Here is a 13,356-nt window from a genome sequence, read left to right as displayed (position 1 = left end):
GATGCTTAGGAATTCATTCAAATGTAGAAAATGCACAAAGTGAGTAAAGATGACAAAAGCTGATCTCTTCAGCAGTCTCACTATGCACCGTCGACCGCTTGAGGACGCTGTTTCTCCGTGCTGGAATGTCTTCCCAACAACTAGCCTTTCCTACTTAAAATATATATTTTTTAAATTACTCCTACGTAGTTAAAATTATAGAAAGCCCGCTGTTTTGGAGGAGGATTTCTGTCATAGTAACTGATTTAAAATACTACCACAAAAAGGGAACACTTAAACATAGGGCTGTGCAATTAATTAATTCAATTAAAATGTCAATTATTACACTCTACAATTACAAAATCAGCATAATCGTAAAAAAAAAAAAAAAAAAGATTATTAAAAATAATGTTTGAGTTGTTTAAATTTATACATTTGCAAAAAAATAAATAAATGTGAAAATAACAAATTTAATCAATTTCATTTCATTCAAAAGGAACTTGCATAATTATAGTGTTTCAAATAATTTTATTTGACTTAATATTTTTTATTTGTTTTTTACGTTTAAACATTTTCTTGTTTTGTACCCAAAAAAAATGTCCTACTGCACAGTGCATGCTGCACTCCACCTGCAAGTTTTTGCCAACATGAATAAATCAATATATATTATTATAAATATATATTATTGTATTTTGTTTGGTCCAAAAGGAACTTACATAATTATCGTGTTTCTATTTTTTTAAATTGGTCTCAATATTTTTAAATGTGTAAACATTTTCTTGTTTTGTACCCAATAAATAAATGAGCGTCACACAGTGCACACGCTGCACTTCAACTTCAGGTTTTTGCCAACATAAATAAATAAATAAATAAATAAATAAATGCATATTATTATAAATGTATATTATTATACTTTCTGTTTGGCACAAAATGAATTTACATAATTATAGTGTTTCTATTTTTTTTCAATTGGTATTAATATTCTTTAAAGCTTAAACATTTTCTTGTTCTGTACCAAAAAATAATAATCGTTTGAATAATCGTGATTTCAATAATTGCCAAAATAATCGGGATTATTATCTTTTCCTTAATCGAGCAGCCTTACTTAAACAACCCATTGAATGAAATATTCCATTTGAAAATATTTCTGTCATTTCCACCGGATGTCTGTTCCATTTACACCACAAAATTGATTCACAATTTGTGTGGCTGCATTAATTGCCTGCAACGCCTTGACTTCTGGCCTAAATACAATCAGAAGCACTGACCTTCATTTACAACTATAATAATTAAATTCTGTTTGTTTATTTCCAACAATACATTATCTGCATTAGATAGTCATTCTCTTGGCTGCCCATCTTCCAGTAGTATGCATGTTAGATTTTATCCCCCACCCCATCCTTTAGATTTCAAGATTTCAACATCTCTGTTGTGCCATGTCATTGTAATCTGCCCAGGGCCTTCAATGCCATATGCACTGGCCCATGACACACTTTGAGCAATGGATTTAAATGTTTTTTTTTAACAAGGCCTGCTTGGCTTCAGAAAACAAGTGAGCTATGATTGGTTGTTACCAGAGCCTTGAGCAACTGTGATGTCATTTTCAGTCGACAGCAAGTGGCAAAATGGCCGCCACCTTTGATAGATAAAAACAAGCGTGTTTTGCTGCTTAACACGAATGCAATAACCGTGTTTAGACTAGTGAGGCTGCATGGAACTTATTATTGTAAAGATACATTTTTGGTTGACTAATGATTAATGGTTGAAATAATGTAAGGCCAGGCAGCCATTAAAACGGATTTTAATGGCTGCCTGGCCTTACATTATTTTTTATAGATTTAAAAATGTCCCTCCTGTGTTTGCACTGTTACCTTAAAAAAAAACACACACACACACACACACACACAGGATTAGTGAGTGAGACTTTATTCTGTACACTGTTAGCAGAATCACATATTAATTAAATGATGACAAAAGACAATGGAAATAAGGAATGTTTCTGTGATCACATTTGAAGTTAGTTTTGTTACATGTCTATGAGTTTAAAATATGTCAGTCAGAATTTGAGGTAATGCAACTGAAATAGGCACCAGTGCCTTGCCTAGTGTTCTGCTGCTAAGGTCCCGACTCCCTATTATATACTGCATGATGACAGCACAGTTATATACAATACATTTCAACCTGTTAACTGCATTGAATAATAATCCTCTACGGTATTCTTTTAAAAAAATAATAAAAAAATACACTATCCTATTAAAAACACCAATAAAATTAGTAGGTAGATGCCTAAAATATAGCATACACACCAAATGATGAACATACTTGTGACCTAACTAAACATTTTTAGAATAACATTGCCTTTTTTGTTGTTGTAACTGACAATCTTATGTTAATAGCACTATGTAAAAGAGTCATTAGTATTCGTCACAGAAGCTGTCACTTGGCTCCATTTAGACCATGTTAACTGTCTTATTAGTTTTCACACCGCCTCCACTACAAAGTACAATAAAACAGTCAATCCAAAATATGTTCAAAAGTGACAAATAAAGCAACAATGTGCATTCATCTATCAGACATACCTAAGATAATACCTGGTAAGACAACACTGACAAAGATAGGTTGGTTTTGTTTTGTTTGTTTGTTTCCTTTGCATTTGTTGCTTTGGGTGTTTTGTTTTGTGTTTTAGCAGATTTCCTCGGTCTGAAAGATAATAAAAACAGTTAAAGAACACTTGTGGCTGCTACTATTCGGCAGTTTAGTTTTTTCTTACCAATTCAGTCTTCCTTTTTGGCTCTGTCGTTCTCCAGACCCTGATGGCCCTCTGCCGCTGACACTACCACACACGCATACACACACACACAAACACGTCAGTTGATGTTTTCATTTACAAAAAATTAAGTTGCTACCTTTTTTTCTTCTTCTTCTTCTTTTTTTTTTGTATGCGAGTACCGGGTATGTGTACATGTGAGAGTACAGCATGTTCCCAGCAACGGAGACAGAGGCAGCAGTGTACTGTCTACTCTGGTCTCACTCACACCAGGCAACAGACCACTCGATACTCATAGAAAGGGTTCATGTGGACGCTTGATTATGTCCACTATTTCTTTTCTTTTACATTTATTTGATTTATAGTTTGCTTATGCCAACTTGATAACTGTTGGACTAGACTGATATGACAGATTTTCATTCAACTTTTGAGAAAAGTTTCACATCCAAAGATATAAAGAGAAGCCTAAGCAGAACAGAATCATTCAAAACAACACAGCAAAATTTGAATGAAGTTATCAGGATTGTATGGCACAAAAGATGATCTCTCCTCAAAATTGTCTCAAAGCATCATTCATTTTCAAAATGTAAATATATTTTTCATTATTATCTCTTAAAGCCGCTCAATGCAGGAAATTTAATTTTGAATCGCTACTCCCACATGTGGCCGAAAAATGAAACAGCACACACCCTTTCTTCACGTACACACTGCGCACATGGCGTCACATCCGCAGACAGAACGGCAGAAATTCAAACCTGAATCCAATCTGAAAATATAATATTCCGGAAAAAAAAAATTACAAGAAAAAAACTTGTATATTGGCGACATTATTAAGTGGCAAATTGGCAAGAAAAAAACTCGTAAATTTACGGGAAATAAACTTGCAGATTTGGGAGTGAAAAACCTGAAACGTGCGGAAAAATACACGTAGCGACGCTATAGTCTAGACAAGGTGCTAACTTTTGTTCACTAGGAGCTAACGTGAGGATTCGCTGGTGGTTAATGGAACACTCTTTAGTCTTTACAAAATGAAAAGGCAGGATGGAGACAGATTTTTTCTTAACCTTTACTCGTCATACACGGCAGCTAGAGCGACAACACTTCCTGACTCCCTATCAGCTGACTACCAGTTTTTTTCTTGCAAAACTGCGAGTTTATTTCTCGTAAATTTGTGAGTTTTTTTTCTCTGAATATTACCCCCCCTTAAAAAAACAACATACATTTATACGAGGCCCTAATACATAGAGTAGAATAGTTCTTCTCTCAAACCAAGCTGTGAAAAAAGTTATTTTATCTACGGTAAAACTTTAAGTACCAGGCAGTAAAATCAGCTGAATACAATTTCTTTCTCCATTACTCTAATAGTCTAATAATGCGCATGGCTGGCTGAATGGGATCTGGTTAGACTTGCTGAGCATTTATTTGTCTTACATAACGTGAAGCAGCAGGGACTAAATGGTGCACAGTGAGAGTTGCGTGACTGAGTCTGTTGTGTTGACAAAATGCTGCCACAGAAATCTCCCTCAAGACAAGCAGTGTGTGTGTGCGCGCGCATGCGCGCGCGTGTGCTCACAGATTAACAATGTCTTGTCTGCTGCAAACAATGGAGTTCAGACAGGAGCCTGCGCAATGGATTGTTGGATTGTTCATTTCAAAGACAGTGGAACAATTCATTATGTGTTTTTGGTTGCTAGCCAACTGTGTGTTAGTTTTCTGCATGGTAACAATTACAAAACTTTTGCCATAGTGAATGTTAATCTTTCTCAATGTTGACATGCTTAGATAAGTGTATTTTCCCATCTTATCTGGATGTAAACAAGATGTTGGCTCTAAATGTGTTTGAACATGTCCAGTGACCAACTTTGCGTAGATTAGTCACTTATTCCAGGTAGTGATAGCGTTGCACTGCTTGGACCTCTTCCCCAAAAGACTGTCAGAATTTGTCAGGCAATCATTATTTAACAGGTTGAGACGTGGTATGACAGCCTGACAACCACGTTAGCATGGTAGGTTTGACAGATAACAACTCTAGCCCAATAGCTGTTATCATCAACTAAAAGTTTCGCTTCAGCTGTCACACGCTTCACTTAATGATGGCCAAAATGTTGTCTAGGGGAATACCGTACATCAATAATAATACCATTCCCCCAAAAATCAACTTGAGTATTCAAATGTATGCTATAATAGCCGTTTATTAGTTAGCATGCTACTTTCTGGTTTATGACAATGGCAATGCCAACCCTCAGTTTAATCAATATCGGTTTCTCAAACAAACAAATCAAAAAAACGGTAATCTAAACAATACTTCTTGACTTCGTGTCGACAGGATGGAATTAAAGGGTGCCAGCAAGGTCTTGTGTCAGTTTATACCTTCAGTTGAGGGTTCAGAGGCTTGATCAGCAGCAGTGACTGGTGAATTGGCCTCAATTTCTGTTTGTGTAGGCTCAGCTGCAGGAACTTCCAAGGCACAATCACTCGTTACTGAAGATGGAGAGGCTCCAAAAGCCGATGAAACTTCTGAGGCTTCCTTTGATGAGTTTTCTAAAAGTAATGTTGAAGATACTGCAACCTCCGGGACTTGTTCTTTTTCTACCAAGGAGGGCTCCTGAAGAGAGGTTGATTCTGCAGGACATGAAGTTTCTGCTTGTGGAGCAGTTTTTGAAGACATCGCAACAGATTCGTTGGACTCTTCAGCAACAGGTTGTTGTTCAGCTTGTGTCTCATCTGTAACCGGCACTTTAAGAGGCATCTCTGGAATGGTCGCCACTGCAATCCCGGTGTCTATGATAGCCTTTTTTACCTCAGAGGTTGAATCTTCTACTGTCTCATCGCCTGCTGTACCTCCAGCTGCTGGTTCAACTTCATTTGATGCAGCCTCAATTGAAGCAGGAGATTCAGGTATTTCTAAAGCTGGAAGTGGTGGAGAATTTTCAGTTGTGGTCTCTAACGAAGGTGCCTCTACATCAGAGACCTCAGCTACTGCTTCCTGCGTATCTGCTACCACATGCTCAACAACAGGGTTGGCAGCTTCAGGAGAGGCCCCAGCTGGAACAACAGATTCCTGTTCTACAACTACAGGCACCTCAGCCTGCACAGGTTCAATGTCTAAAATAGGTCTCTCAACCGTCATTTCTTCTACATCACCATTAATCACGTCATCATCTTCCAGGACAGAAACTTCAGTCTTAAAAGTCTCTTCATTTTCACTAGAAGGGGCCTCTGCTTGTTCAATTTCACCATCTCCCATGATATGGATCTCCTCCTTTAAAAGAGTTTTGGCCATCAGCGGTTCCACGGCTTCTACAGCAACATCAGCAAATCCAGAGTCACTGGAGGCTTCTGCTGGTCCAGCAGCTGAACCAGTCTCTTCCACGCTGACAGGATCTGCTTGTGGTTCAAGGTCAGTCAAGAGGTCTTCCCCAGAGCCAAGATCCTCCTGGGCTTCCATTACCATTAACACTGCTCCTGCCCCATCATCAGCTGCCTGCTGAAGATCATCAGCTAAGGCACTTGCAGGCAATTGTGTTTTGTCATCGATGGTCTCTGCAATGATGCCGTTCCGAACAGCTGCCAAAAGACAAGCAAAGGCATGATGAGTTATCGCTGATGTGAAACGATAATACAAGTCTAATGTGATTTTGTCAAATCAATCCATTCGTTACACAGCATCTCAGAGAAACATTGCTGAAGGGAGAGGTGAAAGGACATTGTTTAAAGGTGTAAAACTATTTAGCAACCAGAAACTAAATCCTGGAATCTACTAATGATGTGAGACTGTGTTTTTTGAGTCATCGGTGAGCTATGGTCTATCCCAACTGACTTCTGGCAAGGTGGTGTGGCGGAGAGTACACCTGGGACTAGTTAATTGGGGCACATCCTGTAGACCAAGGTTCACCAATTCTGCTCCTCGAGGTCTGGAGTCCTGCAGGTTTTAGATGTTTCCGCCCACTAGCACACCTGATTCATATAATCAGCTCATCAGCATGCCTGATAAGGATCCTGATCTTTAGTGTCAGGTGTGTTGTTAGTCAGAAACATTTAAAACCTGCAAGAATCCGGACCTCGAGGACCGGAATTGGTGAACCCTGCTGTAGATAATCAGTCAAACTCACATTTCCACCAATGGGCAATTTAATTTGGTTGCCCAGTGGCAGTAGGCATTTCTGGGCTTGTAGAAGGCTTGGCAAACAGTCGAGGTGTCTCGCGGTGTTCTCTTATGCGATTGTTACTGCAAATCAGTCAGGAAATTAACTGTTCGAGAGAATTGGACTCATCCCGAGTGGTCAGCAGATCTTGAATTGAAGCTCCTTGAAACTTAAAGCTCGTTGGAGAGACCACAAACAAAAGTTGTCTTTAATACCGCCTCATTCCATCCACTCTCAGAGGCCAAAATTCTGAACTTGAGTGCATAGTCTGCTGCTGACTGAGGGCTCTGATATAATGACATAAGCCGGTTTCTGGAGGATTGATCAATAAAGGGCTGATCAAAAACTCTACACATCTCAGAAGAAAAAAAGGCAAATCATTGTAATGCCTCTAACTTTGATTTCTACAAGGAATGGGCCCACTTCCATAGAAGTTTAGTTTAGTTTAGTTTGTAAAGCCTAATTCGCACTAGGTGGCTGCTCGAAACCATGAAACAGTTCAGCAGGAATCCGCCACAAGCTCCTACATCCATGGAATAATGTTTGGCTGACGGAATGTTGGGTTCACGGTGAAAAGGCGAAGGTGAGACAATCCCTCATTGGAGGTTGGGGGGTGGGTTGGAGCAGGTGATGGCGTCTGCGGGGAAGCGCTGGCCATCAGCCGTGTGGCCATTGACTTGGTGATGGAAATGTTCTGATTGAGAGTTCATAACCACCATCAGGATGTGCTCGTGTCTGTCAAGCAGTGCTCCACGAAAGGTGACTGAGTCTGCTGGGTCCATGACTGGTCAGAACGTGACGTAAGGAGCAGAATTTATACCCAGAATGTAGACAGGACACAGAAGTGGAAAAGTATATGTCTTTATACACAAATATACAAAGTAACAACAGAGAGCAGGACTTAACACAACAGGGCATGAAAGAAACTCCACCTTCTTCTGACGTGTCACTCAGTAATTAAAGCTTAAATGCTGAAGGCCATTGCCCAACCTTGTGTGACAAGACAATAGTAACTGACAACATCAAGGACCCAAACTCAGTCACAGCAGGATTCTAGTTAAACTGCTAAATTGACAACAGGAACATAAAAAGGCAGAAAGAATGTCCGAAAGAGCTTTCATTTCCTTAGTTTAAAATGAGTTTTATTGAATTCTCGGTTGAATCCCTGAGGCTCGGAGAGGCGCACTCAGAGGAAATAAATCACATGTGATGATAACTTTTGTCAGACACACCCCACCTTAAGTCAAATTTACTGACATTAATTATGTCAACAAAATCTTAGCCTCAGGGTAAAAGGACAGTACAAGAGCAAACAAAGAGTGCATGTGTTTTTCAAACCGAATTAGCAATAACCTAAAGTAAATCCATACAGCTAAGTTTCAGAATAGCCTGGCCTGTGTGATTATTTCAGATTGCCCACAAACAGGACAAATCAGAATGGATCTGCTCACTGAATGGCTGAAAAGTTTTGACTCAGCATCTGCCTGGTTTTACTTGTCTGTCTGAAATGGTGTAAAGAGCCAAGAGCTGATAGGTGGAAAGGAATGCGATAGCCCGGTTTCTCAAACTAGGCCACCTTCACTCGAACACAGACGTTTTCATAAATGTTTATTTTTCCATGCATTGTGTCGTTTTGACCACGAAAAAAGAAAAAAAAAAGTTAGGCAGATGAAAATAAATGTGTTATAAATTTGGAAACTCTGTCCTGACCAATTGTGTTTGGGTGTGAACATTTGCATGGTCTATGTGTGTGTGAGTGTTGTTTTGTATTTTGCTGTTTTTGTGCCTTCTCAGTAAATTAACTAGAACATTCTCAAGTGGTCTGGATTTCAATAATTCATATTTCAAATGCAAGTAAATAAGCCTGACCTGAACTAAAAAACTTGTGTTTGGGGTTGCGGCAACCAATATACCCCAAAAGATTTTAGCTGTTTTTTTTCTTAAATAAAACAACATCAAAAGAAATCTAGTGGAACCTGTGATTAAGCAGGATAAGGCAAGTGGACACTGTAAACATTTCTACAGAGAAGCTAGCAGGACTGCCTGTTAGCAAGAGGAACACACAGGCTACAAAACCTCCTTCATCGGGTTTGTGGAAGGCATTTTCTCACAGACGTGAATTCAATGTTTGGTTGGGTTGTCTGAACAGTTTAGCAAGATGTAACATATGATGGCAAGCCTGCTCTGTATGGGCAGGGCTAATCCATTCAATCCATTTCCCCGTCAAACAAGCAGGTCTGTGCCATTAAGCAACGAACGACAGTAAATCCAAGTTGACACAATCATACCCTTCTTAGTATGATGACAGAGAAACAGGCCAGCTACCATACCCAGATTGTAAGTCAAACAGCATAAGTCACCAAAAGAGCCACTCAAAGGGAGGCTAGGCTTACTTACAAACGTTTACCAAAAAGTAATATACTTTAAGTAGATAATATAGAGCAAACTTAAGTATACCTAAGTTTATTTTTCGAGTGTACTTATTCTTGTACTAAAAGTAAACTCCTTTGGACTAAATTGGAACATTTTAGTACACTTAAAAGTATACTTAAGTATATTAATACATGTACTTTATAGTGTATTTAAGTACACTATTAAGTAAACTTGAAAGTATACTTTGTGGTTCACTTATGTGTACAGTTTAGTTTACAGCAAAAAAAACAGTGTTGAATTGAGAGTGATTAAACTAGCAAACACTGGTACTAAAGGTAGCGACCTTAACCTCTAGGCTATCCAGCCAAATGAACTTTGGGTCTTTATAAATAAATGTAACCTATCATTTTGGTTCCTTAGCGAGTGCCTTCTAAGTTTAAAGTACAGCAGGGGTGCCCAAGTTCTATCCAGCCTGTTTTCCATGTTTCTCTCCACTAACACACCAGATTCATGATCGGGATCGTTATCAGGATTCTGCAAAGCTTTCTGATTAGCTGATCATTAGATTCAGCTGCTGCAATGCAGGAGGGAAACATGGAAAACAGACCGGATAGGGGCTCTCGAGAAACGGACTTGGGCACCACTGTACTACAGTATGTAAACCTTTAGTATATGTTTTAGTATACTTACAAGTATACTTAACATTTACTTGGTGTAGTATACTTCCAAAAAGTACAAGAAAAGGAAACTGGAAGTATATGCTCCTAATTTTGAGTATACTTCAAGCATACTTAAATATGCTTATTTTTGGTAAGGGAATACAGCTACCATGACCATGACCAAGGTTAAGCCATTCATGAGTTAGATTATTTTGAATATATATAATCTTAATGTAAATTACTGGGTAACCCCAAGAGGCTGAAAGTCTGAACAGAACGTACACAGTAAATTCTGTAGAATAAATTTGAATCTATTTAGAGTGGGACCAAATAGACTCAGTTTTAGAGTAAAATTTACACTTGGAAGAGAGTAAAATAAAGAATTGAAAAAATTTAAATAAAGGTAACTCAATGGACAATGAACAAACTCACAAGCTTCAGTTTGGGAGACGGGCGATCTACTCCCTAAGACACCCAGCGTATGTTAGTATATTGCTCGTGTCAGATCAAATCTTCCTAACTCTAAGACCAAAACATAGTTTTGCATCTCCTATTTGATATAACAAACAGTAGGAGGGGCATAGCTCAGGTTGTAATGTGGCAGTCTCCCAAGCTGAAGGTTGAGAGTTCGTTCTTCAACCTTTGAGTGACTTTTATTTTTTTATTTTCAATTCTTTATTTTACTCTCGTCCAAGTGTAAATATGAGCCTACTCTAAAACGGAGTCTATTTGGTCCCGCTCTAACTAGAGTCAAATTGACTCTACAGAATTTACTGTGTAGATATGTATTGAAACAGAGTGCCTGCATACATGGATGACTCGTCTGCCAACATGATTTGTCTGCCAATGATGACTGAGGTGGTAGTCAAAACAGTGACATGGTTGGGAGGGGGCAGACAGGGATTAGTAGATGAGTAGATGGAACCACTGGTGACTGGGATGGCACACAATGTGTTTGCACAAGTCACACGAAACAAGCTCAACTAGGAAAAAGAGCATGCCCAAGTGCTGACATTACTCATTTGTATTGTGTAAATCTATTAAAGAAGCAAGTGCCTGAAAAACACACCGATTGGACTAATTAATTTCCCGGTTAAATTATGACACTGTAGGTATTTAAATAACAAGATGCCCAATTAAGCCACCTCATCTGTCATGCATGCATGTGTGAGTGCAAAGCTGTGCCTAGTATGACACAGCCATGTGCCTGTAGGTTGGGCTCATGAATGGACAATCATAATTTGTGGTGAGTCTTTTGATGGGCATGGCCACTAACTAGCCTGGCAAGCCCCACCCACTTTTTTGAAAAAGAAAGTGGGTCTGGACAGGCGTCCATAGACGATAGCGATTCGCCACCGGCCGAAAACAGGCCGGCCAATCAAATTTGTCTATTTGCGTGACGTCGTCTTCGCTAACGCTCTTCGAATATCAAAACAGAGTGACTCATGACATCTGCATGAATCTTCAAGTTGTTCCCGCAACTACGACATAAGTCATTCCGTACTGTCTCTCTTCGGCTAGTAGCCATGTTGGATTTTTACTCCGTCTCCGCAAAAAATAAAAAATAAATATAGACTTCAATGAGTCGCTTTTCTGACGTCACGTCCGCTCTTCGCTTATTTGTTCATTCCACTGTCTGTATGCCCCGCCTCAGAAATGCAACTGATAGGGCAAGACAGTCTGGATTTCCAGGCTACATTGCCATAGCCTTGTGCATGTGAAAAACTTGACAAACTGAGGCAGAAGCTGCATGATTTTTATTCAGGCATACTTAAAAGTTCAAATATAAAATTGAAAGCTATTCCAAGCATAGGTGCACATTCTTTCTTTTTTGTTGCCAACATCAATTTCTAGATGCCAATTAAAAATATCTTTTGTTGACACATTGGCATTCTAAACCACAGTAATTAACAATTTGATCAATTAACTCATTCACTGCCATAAATTCCTTAAAAAAAAAGATCATTAAAAATTAGGGGTGACAGGCGATTATATTTTTTAAACGTAATTAATCGCATGACTTCACTAGTTAATTCACGATTAATCACAAATTGTATGTCTGTTCTAAATGTAAAATAACAAATTCTAGGTTTTCATACTCTTGTTAACAAAAGTGGGAACAAAATGTTGAACTAATAGAAATAGTTCAAATGAATTTTTGACGTTTATAGCCGTCAATGGCAGTGAATGAATAATAAAAAAATAAAGATTATTAAAAATTTGGGGCGTCAAGCAATTACATTTTTTAATCGTAATCAACACTCACATCACTAGTTAACTCACGATTAATCAAAAATGTTATATCTGTCCTATATGTACAATAAAAAAATCTAGGTTTTCATACTCTTGTTAACAAAAGTGGAGGGGGGGGGGAAGCTAAACTAATAGAAATAGTTCAAATTAATTTTTGACGTTTATAGTCGTCAATGGCAGTGAATGAGTTCATGTATTTTACATTGTTAGCTTGCGCACAATGCGCAGGTAGCCAATGTTTTGGTCACAAGCATACATTCATTGGGAGTGTTGATAATTTGGATTTAATTTATAACAATTAACGAATGTTAAATTTCTGTTACCACCAGTACAAAAAAAAAAACAATCACAAGAATGTCAATTTATGAACCATAAAGAATTTAACATTTACTGGACCACCAAGTCAAGCAAAAAGCACACAGTGTACCGGAGCAGTGGGTATATCAGACACGCCCCCTTCAGCAAATCTTTACTGAATGAAAGTCATTTCACACACATTACATTTATTGTTGATATTAAAATGAAAAGTAACTGACAACTTACCCAATGTACCTCCATTGCTCTCTTCAGGCTTTGTACCTGGTTTATTTTCTTGATCTACAGTCTGTGCACTGGATGAAGAGCAGCCCATGTTTGCGGGGGAGGAAAACTTTTAACTAAAACAACAAGTAGCCGTACCTAGTAGTCTAGTAATGCCACTTGACAAATATTGAGAGTTGGTAGCTGTGAACGCATGCACAGCTACACTCCTTGTGTGCCTGTGTGATCATGCGTGACCTGCTGTCTCCCGAACATCTGTTGTTCACTCTTCCGTCTCTACCTCATGCACACGCTCACATCGTTCACACAGGAAGGGGGGGGGGGCGTACCATTCCCCACCTCACCAGCATATTTCCTCCCCTTCCTACAGAAAGGATCCACCACCTTGTGGTAACATGTATGGTAGCATGTGCGCGAACGATGCCACTTAGTAAAGTTGTGAAATTGTCTGTAAATATTCCACATCTGCAATTACACAACCACATCATGTGGAGAGTTTAATTGTCAATTAACTGTACAAAGACTTCTGTTTACATTACACAACAAATATAGCGTATCATATGCATGGGCCGGCAAAGCGTATAAATATGGAGCTCCAAAAGAAAGCATTGCATCTGATGAGGTCACGGGAGCTTGACTG

General features: G+C 38.7%; 1 protein-coding gene across 1 annotated transcript; it reads right to left on the bottom strand.

Moving 5' to 3' along the window:
• Window positions 1–1,889: 1,889 nt before the first annotated feature.
• Window positions 1,890–13,007, bottom strand: LOC147171938 (uncharacterized). Its single transcript, XM_086077368.1, has 4 exons — window positions 12,720–13,007; window positions 5,117–6,313; window positions 2,750–2,812; window positions 1,890–2,679 (listed from the first exon to the last, which is right to left on the bottom strand). The coding sequence occupies exons 1-3, from the start codon at window positions 12,805–12,807 to the stop codon at window positions 2,754–2,756; spliced, it is 1,344 nt and encodes a 447-aa protein (XP_085933494.1). The 5' UTR covers window positions 12,808–13,007; the 3' UTR covers window positions 1,890–2,679; window positions 2,750–2,753.
• Window positions 13,008–13,356: the final 349 nt, after the last annotated feature.

Source organism: Leptonotus elevatus, chromosome 6 (genome assembly GCF_054856555.1).
Source record: "Leptonotus elevatus isolate MCC_2025b chromosome 6, RoL_Lele_1.0, whole genome shotgun sequence".
NCBI classification, from domain to species: Eukaryota; Metazoa; Chordata; class Actinopteri; order Syngnathiformes; family Syngnathidae; genus Leptonotus; species Leptonotus elevatus.
The sequence above is the reverse complement of the archived record's forward strand: the minus strand, read 5'-3'. Positions and strand labels throughout refer to the sequence as shown.